The sequence below is a fragment of the Staurois parvus genome, unplaced genomic scaffold, assembly GCF_062004578.1.
Source record: "Staurois parvus isolate SC_StPar_1 unplaced genomic scaffold, SC_StPar_1.0 ptg000223l, whole genome shotgun sequence".
NCBI classification, from domain to species: Eukaryota; Metazoa; Chordata; class Amphibia; order Anura; family Ranidae; genus Staurois; species Staurois parvus.
In genome coordinates, this window is record NW_028318019.1 from 216,092 (window position 1) to 237,226 (window position 21,135).

Consider the following 21,135-nt stretch of genomic DNA (forward strand, 5'->3'; position numbering starts at 1 on the left):
CTGCCAGCTGACCATAGAGCTGATTGGAGACCAGAATGATGCCAATCATCTCTATAGTCTAAGAAATCAGACGCTATGAGCATTTCATTACTTCAGTTTCGCAGGATATAAACAGCGCCATTTGTAAATTTGGAAAGCATCTGATCACACCGATCTTGGTGAGATTAGATAATGCAAGGGCAGAGGAGATATCCAGAGTCTGATAGACCCCAGATTTCTCAAAAAAGAATATATGACAATACCCATTGAAGGTATAGGGGATATTTGCATTCCCTGTGATAGCATTGAAAGTGATAAAAAAAAATGAAAGGGACAGTGTAAAAATAATTAAAAAAATCAAAATAAGTTACAAAAAAAAAAAATACCCTCGCACACATGCGCACTTACGTTTGTGAGCATTGACCCTGTGCCAGTATGGAAACAGCAGTTGCACCATGCATGTGAGGTATCACCACGAATGTCAGATCAAGGGCAGTAATTCTAACATTAGACCTCCTCTGTAAATCTAAAATGGTAGCTTGTAAAGGCTTTTAAAGAGTTGACTATGGATGTTAAAAATGTATGCAGTTTGTCACCATTGCATGGGGCATGTGCAGTTTTAAAGCATGTCATGTTTGGTATCTACTCGGCATACCATCATCTTTTATATTTTACCAAATAATTTGCCAATATATTGTGTTTTTGTGCATTAAAAGTAAAAAAAGTGTATTTTTTTTTTAAATTGTGTTTGAAAAATCGCTGCGCGAGTACTATGTGACAGAAAATTTCAGTACTATGTGACATAAAAAATTGCAGCACCTACCATTTTATTCACTAGGGTATTTGACAAACAATTCTTTTTTTTTTGACACAAAATTGTCATTTACATGATTTATTGCTCACACATGCCATGGTTATATATGGAATTACTCCCCAAAATACATTCTGCTACTTCTCCTGAGTATGGGGGTACCACATGTGGGAGACATTTTGGCAGTCTAGCCAAGTACAGGACACCAAAATCCAATAAGCACCTTCAGGCTTTTAAAGGGCTTTATTTCCTCATTACACTTCCTGACTACCTATCACAGTTTCGGAGGCCCTGAAATGCCAGGATAGCACCAACCCCCCCCCAAATGACCCCTTTTTGGAAAGTAGACACCCCAAGGAATTTGATAAGAAGCATGGTGAGTATTTTGCAGATCTCGTTTGTTGCCACAAGTTTTTGAAAATTGAAGAAAAAAAAACAAAAACATATTTTTTGTTTTCTTTTTTAATATTTCAAAACCTTGTAAGAAAAAAATTAGATCTGCAAAATACTCACCATGCCTCTTTTTAAATTCCTTGGGGTGTCTACTTTCCAAAAAGGGGTAATTTTGGGGGGTTTGGTGCTATCCTGGCATTTCAGGGCCTCCGAAACTGTGATAGGTAGTCAGGAAGTGAAATGAGGAAGTTATGCACCTTCAGGCTTTCAAAGTGGTCATTGGATTTCAGGCTCCTGTATGTGGCTGGGCTCACAAAACGTCTCACACATGTGGTACCCCCATACTCGGTAGAAGTAGCAGAATGTATTTTGGGGTGTAATTACACATATACCCATGGCTTGTGTGACAAATATACAATTTAAATGACAACTTTGGGTTTAAAAAAATATAATTTTCCAAAAACTTGTGGAAAACAAAATCTTCCATGGACTCAATATGCCTCTCAGCAGATAGCTTAGGGTGTCTAATTTCCGAAAAGGGGTCATTTGGGGGTGTTTGTACTATCCTGGTATTTTAGCACCTCAAGAAATGTGATGGGCAGTCAGAAAGTAAAAGCTGTGTAAATTCCATGATCTATCCCATAGTTTGTAGACGCTATAACTATCACACAAAGCAATCGATATACAATTATTGGGATTATTTTTAACCAAAAATGTAGCAGAATACATGTTGGCCCAAATTTATGATGACATTTTTTTTTTTTTTTTTTATGACAGAAATGAGAAAATGTTTTTTTTTTAAAAAAAAAATTTCAAAACTTTTTTTGTTTATAGCACCGAAAATAAAAAGCGCAAGGTGATCAAATACCACTGAAAGAAAGCTCTATTTGTGTGAAAAAAAGGACGTAAATTTCATTTATTTACCATATTTCATGACCACGCAATTGTCAGTTAAACTAGTGCAGCGCTGTACAGCAAAAAAATGGCGTAAATCCCATTATCTATCCCATAGTTTGTAGACTCTATAACTATCACACAAAGCAATCAATATACACTTATTGGGATTTTTCACCAACACATTTTGGGCTAAATTTATGACTAACTTTGAGTTTACTATATATTTTTTATAACCAAAAGTAAAAAATGTTTTTCTTCAAAATTTTCATTCCTTTTTTGATTGTAGTGCGAAAAATAAAAAGTGCACAGGGGATCAAATACCACCAAAAGAAAGCTCTATTTGTTTGAAAAAAGGACGTACATTTCTTTTGGGAGCAGCATTGCATGACCGCGCAATTTTCAGTTGAATTAGTGCAGTGCAGAATATCAAAAAGAGGCGCGGTGAGGAAGGGGGTAAATCCTAAACATGTCCAGCGAAAAAAAAAAAATTTGTCATAAATTTTGGCCAAAGTGTATTCTCCTCCTTGTCTTTGCTAAAAATAAAATCCCAATCCGTGTAAATGAATCGGTTTATGTGAAAGTTATAACATCTACAAATGGCGGGATAGATACTGGAATTGTATTTTTGTTACTAGTGTGATAGATATTTTGGGCCTACAATAATTTTTACCATCATTGTGAACTTTTGATAGAAGTCTCAGTCTCAATTCCTGCAACTTCCCAGAACTGCACTTTCTAAGTGGACATTGACTGTATATAAGATTTCCCAGGTGTTTTATCACCCCAACACCCCCCATGAAGATTTCCTGTAGAGGTTTATGGCAGTATGGTCACCTAGCTGATGTAAGGAATAAGCCCCAGACCCGTCATTCCTAACACCTCCTAGAGAGTATTGTCATCCATCTTCCTGCAGGAACTGAATTCAGAGGAGTCATGATCAGCTACAGTCATCCATCTTCCTGCGGGAACTGAATTCAGAGGAGGTATGATCAGCGACTGTCATCCATCTTCCTGCGGGAACTGAATTCAGAGGAGGTATGATCAGCGACTGTCATCCATCTTCCTGCAGGAACTGAATTCAGAGGAGGTATGATCAGCGACAGTCATCCATCTTCCTGCAGGAACTGAATTCAGAGGAGGTATGATCAGCGATTGTCATCTATCTTCCTGCGGGAACTGAATTCAGAGGAGGTACGATCAGCGACTGTCATCCATCTTCCTGCGGGAACTGAATTCAGAGGAGGTACGATCAGCGACTGTCATCCATCTTCCTGCGGGAACTGAATTCAGAGGAGGTATGATCAGAGATTGTCATCCATCTTCCTGCGGGAACTGAATTCAGAGGAGGTACGATCAGCGACTGTCATCCATCTTCCTGCGGGAACTGAATTCAGAGGAGGTACGATCAGCGACTGTCATCCATCTTCCTGCGGGAACTGAATTCAGAGGAGGTATGATCAGAGATTGTCATCCATCTTCCTGCGGGAACTGAATTCAGAGGAGGTATGATCAGCGACTGTCATCCATCTTCCTGCGGGAACTGAATTCAGAGGAGGTACGATCAGCGACTGTCATCCATCTTCCTGCGGGAACTGAATTCAGAGGAGGTACGATCAGCGATTGTCATCCATCTTCCTGCGGGAACTGAATTCAGAGGAGGTATGATCAGCGACAGTCATCCATCTTCCTGCAGGAACTGAATTCAGAGGAGGTATGATCAGCGATTGTCATCTATCTTCCTGCGGGAACTGAATTCAGAGGAGGTACGATCAGCGACTGTCATCCATCTTCCTGCGGGAACTGAATTCAGAGGAGGTACGATCAGCGACTGTCATCCATCTTCCTGCGGGAACTGAATTCAGAGGAGGTATGATCAGAGATTGTCATCCATCTTCCTGCGGGAACTGAATTCAGAGGAGGTACGATCAGCGACTGTCATCCATCTTCCTGCGGGAACTGAATTCAGAGGAGGTACGATCAGCGACTGTCATCCATCTTCCTGCGGGAACTGAATTCAGAGGAGGTATGATCAGAGATTGTCATCCATCTTCCTGCGGGAACTGAATTCAGAGGAGGTATGATCAGCGACTGTCATCCATCTTCCTGCGGGAACTGAATTCAGAGGAGGTACGATCAGCGACTGTCATCCATCTTCCTGCGGGAACTGAATTCAGAGGAGGTACGATCAGCGATTGTCATCCATCTTCCTGCGGGAACTGAATTCAGAGGAGGTACGATCAGTGACTGCCATCCATCTTCCTGCGGGAACTTAATTCAGAGGAGGTACGATCAGCGACAGTCATCCATCTTCCTGCGGGAACTGAATTCAGAGGAGGTACGATCAGCGATTGTCATCCATCTTCCTGCGGGAACTGAATTCAGAGGAGGTATGATCAGCGACAGTCATCCATCTTCCTGCGGGAACTGAATTCAGAGGAGGTATGATCAGCGAACGTCATCGATCTTCCTGCGGGAACTGAATTCAGAGGATGTATGATCAGGGACTGTCATCCATCTTCCTGTGGGAACTGAATTCAGAGGAGGTATGATCAGCGACTGTCATCCATCTTTCTGCGGGAACTGAATTCAGAGGAGGTATGATCAGCGACTGTCATCCATCTTCCTGCGGGAAATGAATTCAGAGGAGGTATGATCAGAGATTGTCATCCATCTTCCTGCGGGAACTGAATTCAGAGGAGGTATGATCAGCGACTGTCATCCATCTTCCTGCGGGAACTGAATTCAGAGGAGGTATGATCAGCGACTGTCATCCATCTTCCTGCGGGAACTGAATTCAGAGGAGGTACGATCAGCGATTGTCATCCATCTTCCTGCGTGAACTGAATTCAGAGGAGGTACGATCAGTGACTGCCATCCATCTTCCTGCGGGAACTTAATTCAGAGGAGGTACGATCAGCGACAGTCATCCATCTTCCTGCGGGAACTGAATTCAGAGGAGGTACGATCAGCGATTGTCATCCATCTTCCTGCGGGAACTGAATTCAGAGGAGGTATGATCAGCGACAGTCATCCATCTTCCTGCGGGAACTGAATTCAGAGGAGGTATGATCAGCGAACGTCATCGATCTTCCTGTGGGAACTGAATTCAGAGGATGTATGATCAGGGACTGTCATCCATCTTCCTGTGGGAACTGAATTCAGAAGAGGTACGATCAGTGATTGTCATCCATCTTCCTGCGGAAACTGAATTCAGAGGAGGTACGCTCAGCGACAGTCATCCATCTTCCTGCAGGAACTGAATTCAGAGGAGGTATGATCAGCGACTGTCATCCATCTTCCTGCGGGAAATGAATTCAGAGGAGGTACGATCAGCGATTGTCATCCATCTTCCTGCGGGAAATGAATTCAGAGGAGGTATGATCAGCAATTGCCATCCATCTTCCCGCAGGAACTGAATTCAGAAGAGGTATGATCAGCGATTGCATCCATCTTCCTGCGGGAACTGAATTCAGAGGAGGTACGCTCAGCGACAGTCATCCATCTTCCTGCAGGAACTGAATTCAGAGGAGGTATGATCAGTGACTGTCATCCATCTTCCTGCGGGAACTGAATTCAGAGGAGGTATGATCAGCGACTGTCATCCATCTTCCTGCGGGAACTGAATTCAGAGGAGGAATGATCAGCGATTGTCATCCATCTTCCTGCAGGAACTGAATTCAGAGGAGGTACCATCAGCGACTGTCATCCATCTTCCCGCAGGAACTGAATTCAGAGGAGGTACGATCAGCGATTGTCATCCATCTTCCTGTGGGAACTGAATTCAGAGGAGGTATGATCAGCGATTGTCATCCATCTTCCCGCGGGAACTGAATTCAGAGGAGTCATGATCAGCGACAGTCATCCATCTTCCTGCGGGAACTGAATTCAGAGGGGGTATGATCAGCGACTGTCATCCATCTTCCTGCGGGAACTGAATTCAGAGGAGGTATGATCAGCGACTGCATTCCATCTTCCTGCGGGAACTTAATTCAGAGGAGGTACGATCAGCGACTGTCATCCATCTTCCTGCGGGAACTAAATTCAGAGGAGGTACGATCAGCGATTGTCATCCATCTTCCTGCGGGAACTGAATTCAGGGGAGGTACGATCAGCGACTGTCATCCATCTTCCTGCGGGAACTGAATTCAGAGGAGGTACGATCAGCGATTGCCATCCATCTTCCTGCGGGAACTGAATTCAGAGGAGTCATGATCAGCGACAGTCATCCATCTTCCTGCGGGAACTGAATTCAGAGGGGGTATGATCAGCGACTGTCATCCATCTTCCTGCGGGAACTGAATTCAGAGGAGGTACGATCAGCGACTGTCATCCATCTTCCTGCGGGAACTGAATTCAGAGGAGGTACGATCAGCGATTGTCATCCATCTTCCTGCGGGAACTGAATTCAGAGGAGGTACGATCAGCGACTGTCATCCATCTTCCTGCGGGAACTGAATTCAGAGGAGGTACGATCAGCGACAGTGATCCATCTTCCTGCGGGAACTGAATTCAGAGGATGTACGATCAGGGACTGTCATCCATCTTCCTGCGGGAACTGAATTCAGAGGAGGTACGATCACCGACTGTCATCCATCTTCCTGCGGGAACTGAATTCAGAGGAGGTACGATCAGCGACTGTCATCCATCTTCCTGCGGGAACTGAATTCAGAGGCGGTACGATCAGCGACTGTCATCCATCTTCCTGCGGGAACTGAATTCAGAGGAGGTACGATCAGCGACTGTCATCCATCTTCCTGCGGGAACTGAATTCAGAGGAGGTACGATCAGCGATTGTCATCCATCTTCCTGCGGGAACTGAATTCAGAGGAGGTACGATCAGCGACTGTCATCCATCTTCCTGCGGGAACTGAATTCAGAGGAGGTACGATCAGCGACAGTGATCCATCTTCCTGCGGGAACTGAATTCAGAGGATGTACGATCAGGGACTGTCATCCATCTTCCTGCGGGAACTGAATTCAGAGGAGGTACGATCAGCGACTGTCATCCATCTTCCTGCGGGAACTGAATTCAGAGGAGGTACGATCAGCGACTGTCATCCATCTTCCTGCGGGAACTGAATTCAGAGGCGGTACGATCAGCGACTGTCATCCATCTTCCTGCGGGAACTGAATTCAGAGGAGGTATGATCAGCTACCGTCATCCATCTTCCTGCGGGAACTGAATTCAGAGGAGGTACGATCAGCGACTGTCATCCATCCTTCTGCGGGAACTGAATTTAGAGGAGGTATGATCAGCGATTGTCATCCATCTTCCTGCGGGAAATGAATTCAGAGGAGGTATGATCAGCGATTGCCATCCATCTTCCCGCAGGAACTGATTTCAGAGGAGGTATGATCAGCGATTGCATCCATCTTCCTTCAGGAACTGAATTCAGAGGAGGTACGCTCAGCGAATGTCATCCATCTTCCTGCAGGAACTGAATTCAGAGGAGGTACGATCAGCGACAGTCATCCATCTTCCTGCAGGAACTGAATTCAGAGGAGGAATGATCAGCGACTGTCATCCGTTTTCCTGCAGGAACTGAATTCAGAGGAGGAATGATCAGCGACTGTCATCCGTTTTCCTGCAGGAACTGAATTCAGAGGAGGAATGATCAGCGATTGTCATCCATCTTCCTGCAGGAACTGAATTCAGAGGAGGTATGATCAGCGATTGTCATCCATCTTCCTGCAGGAACTGAATTCAGAGGAGGTATGATCAGCGATTGTCATCCATCTTCCTGCAGGAACTGAATTCAGAGGAGGTATGATCAGCGATTGCATCCATCTTCCTTCAGGAACTGAATTCAGAGGAGGTACGCTCAGCGAATGTCATCCATCTTCCTGCAGGAACTGAATTCAGAGGAGGTACGATCAGCGACAGTCATCCATCTTCCTGCAGGAACTGAATTCAGAGGAGGAATGATCAGCGACTGTCATCCGTTTTCCTGCAGGAACTGAATTCAGAGGAGGAATGATCAGCGATTGTCATCCGTTTTCCTGCAGGAACTGAATTCAGAGGAGGAATGATCAGCGATTGTCATCCATCTTCCTGCAGGAACTGAATTCAGAGGAGGTATGATCAGCGATTGTCATCCATCTTCCTGCAGGAACTGAATTCAGAGGAGGTATGATCAGCGATTGTCATCCATCTTCCTGCAGGAACTGAATTCAGAGGAGGTATGATCAGCGATTGTCATCCATCTTCCTGCGGGAACTGAATTCAGAGGAGGAATGATCAGCGATTGTCATCCATCTTCCAGCGGGAACTGAATTCAGAGGAGGTAAGATCAGCTGGACATTGGCCTATCATACATTCCATCTGAGGAGTTACAAATGGCCTATATCTTTCACAAGTCACAGAGCCCCCCATTGAACAGAAATGGCAAATACTGGAATGTATTGAAGATTGTGCCTTTACCTGGAATGGGGGGTATAAAAGTAAGCCATTGCTCTCCTTGTGGCCCCTCTTGGAGCCCAGGTGTCAGGACCCCAGGATGTCTGTGGATTGTACCTCCATGATTCTATGTGTCTGTCCTGTAGTCCTCTCTATGTACTGGTAATATACTGTATGTTAGACTGTGACATCATTGTTTGTGTGTATCATATCCTTTATATTTTGTTATATTCCATTCATAGCAAGCTTCTTTTCTGTGTAAACCAATCAGATCTTTATTTGTTGTACAGTTGTTATCATTTGGTATAAATATTATTGGTAATAGCCGGATGGGGATTGGCTCAATTCATGTATAGACAAAAGGTTGTGATCACTTATTATATTTACCATCAAGGGAATAAGTGAGGTAATGGAGGTGATCAGAGTACTATAGTGGGACTGCGGCTGGCATTCTGACTTTGGTGAAGCTGACTTGGTGTCACTGACATCTCCAGTGACACCAATACAGTGATCAGTGCTAATAAAAAGCACTGACACTGTACTAATGGCACTGGGCAGGAAGGGGTAACATGAGGGGCCATCAAAAGGCTTAACTGTGTGTGCGTCACTGTAAGTACACTGCTTTGTATTGGTCTCCTATGCAGAGCCATATAAAGCAGTGTGCAGGAGTTGACAGGGGAGAGATCTGTGTTGTTTATACACAGGTCTCTCCCCCATCAGTAATACTCAGCAATCACCGGGTGCTAACAAAGAATCACCGGCTGGGACCCAGTGGTTGAGAAGAATGGCAGTGTAGGTAGGGCACACATGCACACCCCCTACCCGGAACTGCAAATTCACACACATATACAGTCAGGTCCATAAATATTGGGACATCGACACGATTCTAACATTTTTGGTTCTATACACCACCACAATGGATTTGAAATGAAACAAACAAGATGTGCTTTAACTGCAGACTGTCAGCTTTAATTTGAGGGTATTTACATCCAAATCAGGTGAACGGTGTAGGAATTACAACAGTTTGCATATGTGCCTCCCACTTGATAAGGGACCAAAAGTAATGGGACAGAATAATAATCATAAATCAAACTTTCACTTTTTAATACTTGGTTGCAAATCCTTTGCAGTCAATGACAGCCTGAAGTGTGGAACGCATAGACATCACCAGACGCTGGGTGTCATCCCTGGTGATGCTCTGCCAGGCCTCTACTGCAACTGTCTTCAGTTCCTGCTTGTTCTTGGGGCATTTTCCCTTCAGTTTTGTCTTCAGCAAGTGAAATGCTCAATCAGATTCAGGTCAGGTGATTGACTTGGCCATTGCATAACATTCCACTTTTTTCCCTTAAAAAACTCTTTGGTGTCTTTTGCAGTCTGCTTTGGGTCATTGTCCATCTGCACTGTGAAGCGTCCAATGAGTTGTGAAGCATCTGGCTGAATATGAGCAGATAATATTCCCGAAACACTTCACAATTCATCCGGCTGCTTTTGTCAGCCGTCACATCATCAATAAATACAAGAGAAGCAGTTCCATTGGCAGCCATACATGCCCACGCCATGACACTACCACCACCATGATCACTGATGAGGTGGTATGCTGAGGACCATGAGCAGTTCCTTCTCCATACTCTTCTCTTCCCATCACTCTGGTACAAGTTGATGTCGGTCTCATCTGTCCATAGGATGTTGTTCCAGAACTGTGAAGGCTTTTTTAGATGTCGTTTGGCAAACTCTAATCTGGCCTTCCTGTTTTTGAGGCTCACCAATGGTTTCCATCTTGTGGTGAACCCTCTGTATTCACTCTGGTGAAGTCTTCTCTTGATTGGTGACTTTGACACACATACACCTACCTCCTGGAGAGTGTTCTTGATCTGGCCAACTGTTGTGAAGGGTGTTTTCTTCACCAGGGAAAGAATTCTTCAGTCATCCACCACAGTTGTTTTCCGTGGTCTTCCGGGTCTTTTGGTGTTGCTGAGCTCACCGGTGCGTTCTTTCTTTTTAAGAATGTTCCAAACAGTTGTTTTGGCCACACCTAATGTTTTTGCTATCTCTCTGATGGGTTTGTTTTGTTTTTTCAGCCTAATGATGGCTTCACTGATAGTGACAGCTCTTTGGATCTCATCTTGAGAGTTGACAGCAACAGATTCCAAATGCAAATAGCACACTTGAAATAAACTCTGGACCTTTTATCTGCTCATTGTAATTGGGATAATGAGGGAATAACACACACCTGGCCATGGAACAGCTGAGAAGCCAATTGTCCCATTACTTTTGGTTCCTTATCAAGTGGGAGGCACATATGCAGACTGTTGTAATTCCTACACCGTTCACCTGATTTGGATGAAAATACCCTCAAATTAAAGCTGACAGTCTGCAGTTAAAGCACATCTTGTTTGTTTCATTTCAAATCCATTGTGGTGGTGTATAGAGCCAAAAATGTTAGAATTGTGTCCATGTCCCAATATTTATGGACCTGACTGTATATATATATAAATGATTTTGCACAGCCGTACCGCCCTGTAGCTGTATTTCTGATATAGGGCGGCACTGAAGCGGTTAAAGCCTAAGGTTAGTCACACATTTCTTCAAAAAACTGCACAACAGACAGTACTTACTGTCAATATGGAATGCCCCTTGTGCTGATGACTTCCTTTTTAGTTGAAGTCTTCTATCCTTCAATCCCCCCGACCTCCACAGTGCTAACAGGCAGATGAATATTCAGAATACAATGTCCTGGAAGGGGGGATTCCCCCATCCACCTCACTTGTTTGGATGGAAAAGAGAAAAGACCCTGTCCCATTTGGGGACCAAAGATTCTTAGTGGGGGGAGTGTGTAGCCAGGTGCAGGCTACTAAGAGATGGAGGAGAGGAGACATTACAGAGTACACAACAGGTTGTTTCATTTCCCCTTATGTTCATGGATAGATCATTGCATCACATTTCTGCCTCTAGAGCACAGGTGTCAAACTGGCGGCTATTGCCAAACTACACGTCCCATGAGGCATTGCAAGATTGGCAGTTACAAGCATGACTCCCAAAGGCAGAGGCATGATGGAACTTGTAGTTTTGCAATAGCTGGAGGGCCACCAGTTTGACACCCCTGCTCTAGAGGGAGACCACTCTTACTGACCCTGAAAGCAGAGGATCCTGGGACATGTAGTCCCTCAACCAACCCTTACAGAAGAATGAATCGGCCCAGAGACTACAACTGGCTTGAGAGCCAAAGCAACAGGGGATCCTTGGAGAGTTTATAAACTTACTGTAATTGGTGGTCTCGGGGTCTTGTCCTGGGGGCTCTGGAGAGTTCAGTTGTGTGCTGCCCTTCTGCTAGTTTCTGTGGAGAGAAACGGCAACACGGGAGTTCTACATCCAGCCTTCCAGTGACTGTCCTATGTAAGCAGCCAGCAGTTCAGTGACACCGCACCTTCCAGTGACCGTCCTACGTAAATAGCAAGCAGTTCAGGGACACCGCACCTTCCAGTGACCGTCCTACGTAAATAGCAAGCAGTTCAGGAACACCGCACCTTCCAGTGACCATCCTACGTAAATAGCAAGCAGTTCAGGAACACCGCACCTTCCAGTGACCATCCTATGTAAGCAGCCAGCAGTTCAGTGACACCACATCTTCCAGTCACCATCCTACGTAAGCAGCAATCAGTTCAGTGACACCACATCTTCCAGTGACCATCCTACGTAAGCAGCAATCAGTTCAGTGACACCACATCTTCCAGTGACCATTCTACGTAAGCAGCAAGCACTTCAGTGACACCGCACCTTCCAGTGGCAGGTACCTAGAACCACATTCATCACCAGTGGCCAGAGACACAGGGACATCCATACTGACCACAATCAGTGGTTTCCACTGCAGCCCGCTGTGCATTCTTCACATCATCCTATCTGATCCAGAGCCTGTTCACCCCCCTTTCCTGCACCTCAGTTTTATCTTCAGTCACGATTGGTGGAGGGCGATTGTACAACCTTCACTCTGTGCCTTACATTTGGACACTGCTAGCAGACACCTTTACCCTCCCCCACTTCCGCTCTACTTCTCACACGTGGACACCGCTAGCAGACACCTTTACCCTCCCCCACTTCCGCTCTACTTCTCACACGTGGACACCACTAGCAGACACCTTTACCCTCCCCCACCCCCGCTCTACTTCTCACACGTGGACACCACTAGCAGACACCTCTACCCTCCCCCACTTCCGCTCTACTTCTCACACATGAACACAGCTGGCAGACACCTCTACCCTCCCCCACCTCCACTCTACTTCTCACACGTGGACACTGCTAGCAGACACCTCTACCCTCCCCCACCTCCACTCTACTTCTCACACGTGGACACTGCTAGCAGACACCTCTACCCTCCCCCACTTCCCCTCTACTTCTCACTTGTTGACACCACTAGCAGACACCTCTACCCTCCCCCACTCTACTTCCCACAAGTGGACACTGCTAGCAGACACCTTCACCCTCCCCCACTTTCCCTCTACTTCTCACAAGTGGACACCGCTAGCAGACACCTTTACCCTCCCCCACTTCCGCTCTACTTCTCACACGTGGACACAGCTAGCAGACACCTCTACCCTCCCCCACCTCCTCTCTTTCTCACACGTGGACACTACTAGCAGACACCTCTACCCTCTCCCACCTCCTCTCTTTCTCACACGTGGACACTACTAGCAGACACCTCCCCCACTTCATCCAAGGAGATCCCATTACTCCATCTTCTCTGCAGATTTGACCCAGTCATGATCATCCCCTATACTCCAACTGTTGAAGGGCCCCATCTATAGCCGGCAGAAGATGAACTCTCCTTGATCTCCATATACTGTATATCCATCGGTAACTCAGAGATGCTCCCACTTTCCATTAGCCAATCCCTGCTCCTCATCCCTCCACACCCGCCCCATATACAGTCCAGGCGTGGCAGTCCCGGGAGTGCAGCTGTAGCTGTGTGAAGCCTGAATGTCCCAGTAGGAGGAGTTCTGCCCGCAGTGTGAGCTGCACTCCTGGAGGACCCTGTTCCAGTCTATGCTGCACCACCCCCAGCTTCATGATTGGCCTTCCTCGGCCTCATTGTCTGATATCAATTGTCCGTGTATTGCTACATGTTGGGGATTTCTGCTACAAATCTGAACTAGGAATAGAGAAAGGTAGAAAGGATGGCGCTCTACTTCCTGCTCTCTGTGCTTTCCATCCCCCATCAACCAATCACAATGTGTCCACAATCACCATGGAAATGATCAGATCAATGAAACGTTTATCATAGACAGACCATCATGTGCCGATCATATACACAGACATTTGTATCACGGGAAACATACAAGAAACATGTATGGAGAAAGACACGGGAAAGTCCCAATATGTGCATTCACCAATCACGCCTTCATTCCCGGTATACACACAATTCCATTGCTTCCATGTGTACACCATCAGACACTCTTCTAGAATTGGGCCATTTTATTACCACCCACCTCTTCAGTGATCCCCCACCATGCAAGTATTGTCCTCACCTCCAACTGTGGGCCTAATGAGTGCTTGGAACATTTGTCCACAAAGTATTAATAATAGACCTCCAGTGTTTGTGAAATCTCCCACCACAAATGTACTCAGCCAATCACAGGGCAGGATAAAGAGAAAACAGGAGGTGCAACACCTAGCGCATTATCCAAGGTTTATTGTAAGGACTACAAGATAAAAACACTTCCAGACGAAGCATGTATCTAAAAAGCATGGATGGCCACAACGGCAGGTAAGGTGTCCTCACTGTCAGTGCGGTCAAATGGTTGACGCGTTTCGGGGACAAATCCCTTTCCTCAGAGCTGATGACCAGCCTCTGATGCAGATGTGTGATGAATGGAAAGTGGGAGCCTTGCTGGTGATGCCTGAATCACAGGGCAGGACTCCATTTTTATTCTTCTCCTGCCATCAATGGCCGACCCGGTCCCACACTTCATCCATGTCTTTGGGGACCTCTGATCTCCTTATGGACTGTTTCTTCCATGATGAAGATCAGCCATGGAGTATATCTGAGGTGTATATCAGGGTGTGCTTCTTCCCCACATGAGAGCTGGGATGTCCAGCAACATTCATCTAGAAGACATTTCCCGCACTCAAGGCACTAATACACCTCCAGGGTTGTGTGGGACCCCTGATGTACAGGAAGACAGGACTTCAGTGAGGAACATTTCCCTCACTCAGGACAGGAAAGTGGCTTCTCCTCGTGTGAGATCTCTGATGTCTGGAAAGACGCAATTTCACTGAAAAACATTTCCCACACTCAGGACAGGAATACGGCTTCTCCCCCATGTGAGATCTCTGATGTATGGAAAGATAGGACTTCTGTGAAAAACATTTCCCGCACTCAGGACAGGAATATGGCTTCTTCCCCGTGTGAGATCTCTGATGTTTATAAAGATTGGACTTCCCTGAAAAACATTTCCCACACTCATGACAGGAATATGGCTTCTCCCCTGTGTGAGATCTCTGATGTGTGTAAAGACTGGACATCTCCAAATAACATTTCCCACACTCAGAACAGGAATACGGCTTCTCACCTGTGTGAGACCTTTCATGTTTGACAAGATCTGTTTTTCGTGCAAAACATTTCCCGCACTCAGGACAAGAATATGGCTTCTCCCCCGTGTGCAATCTCTGTGTGTAAAAATGGGACTTCCATGCAAAACGTTTCCCGCACTCAGGACAGGAATAAGGCTTCTCCCCCGTGTGCAATCTCTGATGTGTGTAAAGATGGGACTTCCGTGCAAAACATTTCCCGCACTCAGAACAGGAATACGGTTTCTCCCCCGTGTGAGATCTCTCATGTCTGTAAAGAGTGGACTTCACTGAAAAACATTTCCCGCACTCAGAACAGGAATACGGTTTCTCCCCTGTGTGCAAACTCTGATGTGTGTAAAGATAGGACTTGTCTGAGAAACATTTCCCACACTCTGGACAGGAATATGGCTTCTCCCCTGTGTGAGATCTCTGATGTCTGTAAAGGCCGGAAATATGTGAAAAACATTTCCCACACTCTGAACAGGAATATGGCTTTACTCCTGTGTGAGATCTCTGATGATTGTTAAGACTGGACTTTTGTGAAAAACATCTCCCACAGTCAGGGCAGGAATACGGCTTCTCCCCTGTGTGAGATCTCTGATGTGTATCAAGATTGCACTTATGTGAAAAACATTTCCCGCACTCAGGACAGGAATACGGCTTCTCCCCCGTGTGAGATCTCTGATGTGTGTCAAGATTGCACTTATGTGAAAAACATTTCCCGCACTCAGAACAGGAATATGGTTTTTCCCCCGTGTGAGATCTTTTATGAATATTTAGATGGGATTTAAAATGGAAACCTTTCCCGCACTCAGTACAGAAGAACCTCTTCTCTGTTGGAAGGCCGGCCCGGTCCCGCACAGTCTGAGGTTCCTCAGGATACGAGGAATCCGATGGTCCATCTACACTGGGTGGTGCCGGATGGACATTGGAGGGAGCCGGGTTTTCTCCTGGACTATACTGTGTGATGTCCTCATCTTCTACTTTCCAGTCTGGAGACAAAGTGAGACAATCCTCGGAGGTTTTCCTCATCTCCCGGCCATGGACTAAAATACAAAGACAAAGAGGATTACTAGACAGGAGCTGATTGGTTCCCCCAAACCAGGACTCCACCCACATCAGGCAGCTTGGTCTCTGAGGAGCTTACAATTCCACCCTCAAGGGAACTAGGAAATGGCTCCTCTGATCTCCTACCAGGTCATTTCTTTATTCATGGACCTTAGTCAGAGAGTGAGGAAACAACCAGAACTGTCTTTTATAGGAGGGACAGTGATGAGGGGATTATAGGACGAGGGTCCCCACCCCCTCTATCACTCATCGCCATCTTCCCAACACAAGAAGTACTGCACTTCCTTATTTACTCCATGATTTAGTCATGAAGAACAGCGGGGCTGAGCCCCACCAGAGGTCAGAGAGTGAGGATGGGGGGAGAACAACCAAGATGAAGACTGGACTGATCCTGAAGACCACCATCATTGGGGTATTGACTCCTCCCTCATTATCACTTTCTGTTTAAGGGTCCAAAGTTGGAGGATGTTATCACATTATTATCACCATGTAAAAGTCTGTGCTCCAATCACATCATCCGATATAAAATGTCCAGCTGGGAGGAAATGGGGGGAACAAAAGAGAATCCATATTATGTGTACATATAGCAGTGGGGGGGAGGGGGGAGAACAGAAGTCAGGACTATGTAATGTACAACATAGAGTATATAGTGCAGGGGACAGGAGTATGTAATGTACAACATGGAGTATATAGTGCAGGGGCCAGGAGTATGTAATGTACAACATAGAGTATATAGTGCAGGGGTCAGGAGTATGTAATGTATAATATAGAGTATATAGTGCAGGGGTCAGGAGTATGTAATGTACAACATGGAGTATATAGTGCAGGGGTCAGGAGGATGTAATGTACAACATAGAGTATATAGTGCAGGGGTCAGGAGTATGTAATGTACAACACAGAGTATATAGTGCAGGGGTCAGGAGTATGTAATGTACAATATAAATTATACAGTATAAGGGTCAGGACTCATAATATTTGTATTCAGTAATCAGTGGAAGATTAAATGTTTACTGTAGACAAGTTGCAGAGATCCCACACCGCTGCCTCCCATCTCCTGAGACTGCACTCAGTGACTTGGGTCTGAGACACTACAGACATATCCCTCCACCCGGCACAGCCAGCAGACCACAGAGCAAGGAACCCTGGGAGAATTGTTCTGTCAGAGATCCTGTTAGCCCCAGGATAAGGGGTAGAAGACCCAATATACATGTCCCAGGTCAATCAACACCTATTGTGAACATCAACATATTTCTGCCAGCTGAACCCCAGAACCTCCATAAATCCAGTCTAGATACATAAATTGTGTCTGCAGCACAGAGAAGGAAGATTATCCGAGAGAAATCCAGGAATACAGGACGGGGAACACAGCTCAGGAAAGTGACCAGGGGATTACAGGCTGATATCACTCAGTCCCCGCCCTACTCTGGACCAATCAGTGAGCAGTATGGGTGGAGGAATGGATTTAGTGTTCATGACCCACCTGTGCTGATCTCTGTAGGAGTGTCCTCCTCTATAAATGTCCCCGTTATTCCATCCTCCTCCATAGACTGCTGATCATCCCTCACATACGCCTCTTCTTCTTCTGCTTTCACCTCAAATTCTATATTGATTGGATCTCCACTCTAAATCAAGGAAATGAGAGAAAATATCATCTGTATAATATAAGGTCACATAAACATCCACACATTGTCTCCATGAGTCCATGTTCTAGATGCTCCACCCCACCAACCTTGTAATAGTGAGGGATGGTGTGACCTTCCTGTGTGGAATCCCGGGAATACAGAGGACGGGGACATCTCTCTGGTGGGTTCCCATGACTGGATCCATCTGTAGGAAACACACACACTGACTGAATCCATTGTTTCTATGTGTTTATCAGATGATGGGGGATCTAGGTGGATCCTCCGTACTGCTCTCTCCTTTACAATAAAGTCTCCTCTTACCCGGTGATGTGAGGGGCGGCTGATTGTCCATCATGACGTCCTTGTAGAGATCCTTGTGTCCTTCTAAATACTCCCACTCCTCCATGGAGAAATAGACAGTGACACCCTGACACCTTATAGGAACCTGACACACACAATGATACAGTCACCATCCAGACACATCCCTTGTCTGTTACTGGAGAATGTCCCAGAATTCCCGGCACCGCTCACCTCTCCTGTCAGCAGCTCAGTGATCTCTCTGGTGACTTCTAGAATCTTCTTCTTCTTTCTCTCTTCTATCAGGGAGGGAGGTGGAGGCAATGTGATGTCATATGATCTCCAGACTTCACAGGAGGAAAACTCTACATCTGAACACAAAGAGTCACATCAAATGATATTCCCAGAATCCTCCTCACCTCTCCATTCAGGTCTCCATTTTATTAAAGCCCCACTTCAGGCTGAGGTATAATTTCCCCCCACAGGACCCCCACACTACGCAGGGTATAGGCTTGTTGCAGCATTCTGATGTCATTACATACAACGCAGGACCAACAGTCCCACTTTACATGTGAGGATACCAAGGGGCCCCACATCCTAAGAGCATCAGAAAAAAGTCAGATGGAGGGACATTGGGGGAGGAGCTGTGAGGTCACTGTGATGTCATAGGATTCTCTGACTCTGGATGGAGGGACATTGGGGGGAGGAGCTTGGAGGTCAGTGTGATGTCATAAGATTCTCTGACTCTGGATGGAGGGACATTGGGAGGAGGAGCTGTGAGGTCAGTGTGATGTCATAGGATTCTCTGACTCTGGATGGAGGGACATTGGGAGGAGGAGCTGTGAGGTCAGTGTGATGTCATAGGACATACAGACTCTGGATGAGGGACATTTGGATGGGGAGATTTGAGGGGTCCTCTATATGAGGCTCCTATGCAAACCAAATCCTAGTTCCTGGGTGCATCCTACCTCTCCTAAACTGAAGAGTGAACTTTGATTTTTACCATCCAGAAATCTGTCCGGAATCTGTGGAAGTAAGCTGTCATGTGATCAGGTGACGTGCGGAGGAACGGAGTGTAAATAGCAGACAATTGTCTCCAGAGCCCCCAATGGTGCGGATGGATTTGGCGGCATGCTGGTGCCAAGTTTCCTCCCCCCAGGGTCACTGCAGGTGTGGAGAAAAGCTGTGTAAGAGGATATGGAGGAGAGATGAGGAGGAGATCCAGGAATCAGGAGAAAGGTCAGGGCAAGCAACAGACGAGCGCATCCAAGAGACCAAGCCGGGGTCACTACACAGAAAATCAATCCAAGGAAACAACAGGCAGGACGAGGAATAGCAAGAAGGAGCTGAGAGACAAATGAGAATATTGCTCAGCCAATGGGAGATGATCTCAGCATAACTTCCATCATGAAGGAGATGAGGGGGAGGGGAGGAAGTCACTGAAGGTGACCATAGATCCATGGAAATTCAGCTGGTTCAGCAGGGATCGCTCACATTTCCATCCATGTGTGGCCACTGCCGGATAAAAGCAACTCCCCCAGCGGCTGCAGCCAATAGCTTCACGGCTCAGCCGTGTATTCTGAGAGCGGAGGAGTCCCCCCATTGTCAGAATACAAGAGTGCCGCAGGGAGGATTCCCCCATCCACCTCCAATGTGTAGTTGGGGAAATCGCTTCTATTTCCTTCCATGACCTTTTTGTCTCCCGCTCCCTTAACCTACTAGCAATTACAGAAACCTGACTCCAAGCAGCAGATTCTGCTTCCCCCGCAGCACTTCCCTATGGAGGCCTCCTCTGGACCCACTCACCCAGACCCAGTGGTCAGAAAGGTGGTGGAGTTGGTTTGCTTCTATCCCCACTGAGCACCTTTCAAGTCCTCCCTAACCCTCCATCTCTATCCTTCTCTTCTTTTGAGACTCACTGCATTTGGCTGTTCTCTCCGATCTCTCTGAGGATTGCAGTGATCTATCGGCCTCCTGGACCCGTGTCCCGCTTTCTTGATGATTTCTCTGCCTTGCTACCCTACTTTCTCTCTGAACTACCCACTATTATCATCAGAGATTTTACCATTCCTATTAATGTCAACAACCCGGCTACATCCCAACTCTTCAACATAACCTCATCTTTTGCATTAGCACAATGTATACCATCCTCCACTCACTCTGATGGGAATACATTAGACCTTGTTTTCTCCCATCTTTGCACTCCCTACAACCTCACAAACACCCCCTTTCCTCTCTCTGATCACAATCTCATCACCTTCACAGTCTCCTCATCTTCAAACACCTATCCCTCCAAGCAGCCAACAATTACCTGCAGAAACCTTCACAACTTGAACCCGGCTCCTTTCCACTCTGCAACTGACCGACTCTATGACAGAATCTCTCCCCTGTCCTGCCCTGACCTGGCCACTGCTGTCTACAACAGTTCACTGTCATCCACACTGGACTCACTTGCTCCTCTAACAACACGAAGCATCAGGCTCCGACCATTACATCCGTGGCAGACTGACCACACCAGACATCTTAAACGACATAGTCGTGCGCTGGAGCGATTGTGGCGTAAAACCAAATCTCAACAAGCATTCACAGATATAAATCTGCTTTCTTCACATACAATTCCTCCCTCCATGCTGCCAAACAAGACGACTTTGTCACCCTTATTAATACCTTGTCATCCAGTCCTTGTCGTCTCTTCTCTACTTTTAACTCTCTACTTTCTCCACCTCCACCCAGTACCTCACTCACTGCTCATGAGATTGCAAATCATTTCAAAAACAAGATTGACGCAATTCATAGCGGCATCTCCACTGCACAGACATCCATCCCACTTAGCATTCCTTATACTAAACCTCCCTCAACACTTTCCTCTTCTGACCTCGCTACTACCGAAGAGGTCACTAAGGTTTTCTCAGACGCCCGTCTAACAACCTGCCCCCTCACAACTACTACGGTCACCCTCTTCCATCCTATGCTCCCTCACTCACATCTTCAATCTTTCCCTCTCTAATGGTGCCTTCCCCTCCCCTCTAAAGCATGCGCACATCACTCCCAAACTTAAAAAGCCCTCCCTGGACCCCACCAACCTGAACAACTTAAGACCCATCTCC

At 46.3% G+C, this 21,135-nt stretch overlaps 1 protein-coding gene across 1 annotated transcript in view; it reads right to left on the reverse strand.

Annotated features, from left to right (window-relative positions):
• LOC149460633 (uncharacterized) overlaps positions 1-21,135 on the reverse strand; it is an 82,521-nt gene that overhangs the window by 26,169 nt on the left and 35,217 nt on the right. Inside the window, 1 exon segment of the mRNA XM_089679400.1 lies at positions 14,793-15,841. Within this exon segment, the coding sequence (XP_089535526.1) occupies positions 14,793-15,841 (1,049 nt within the window).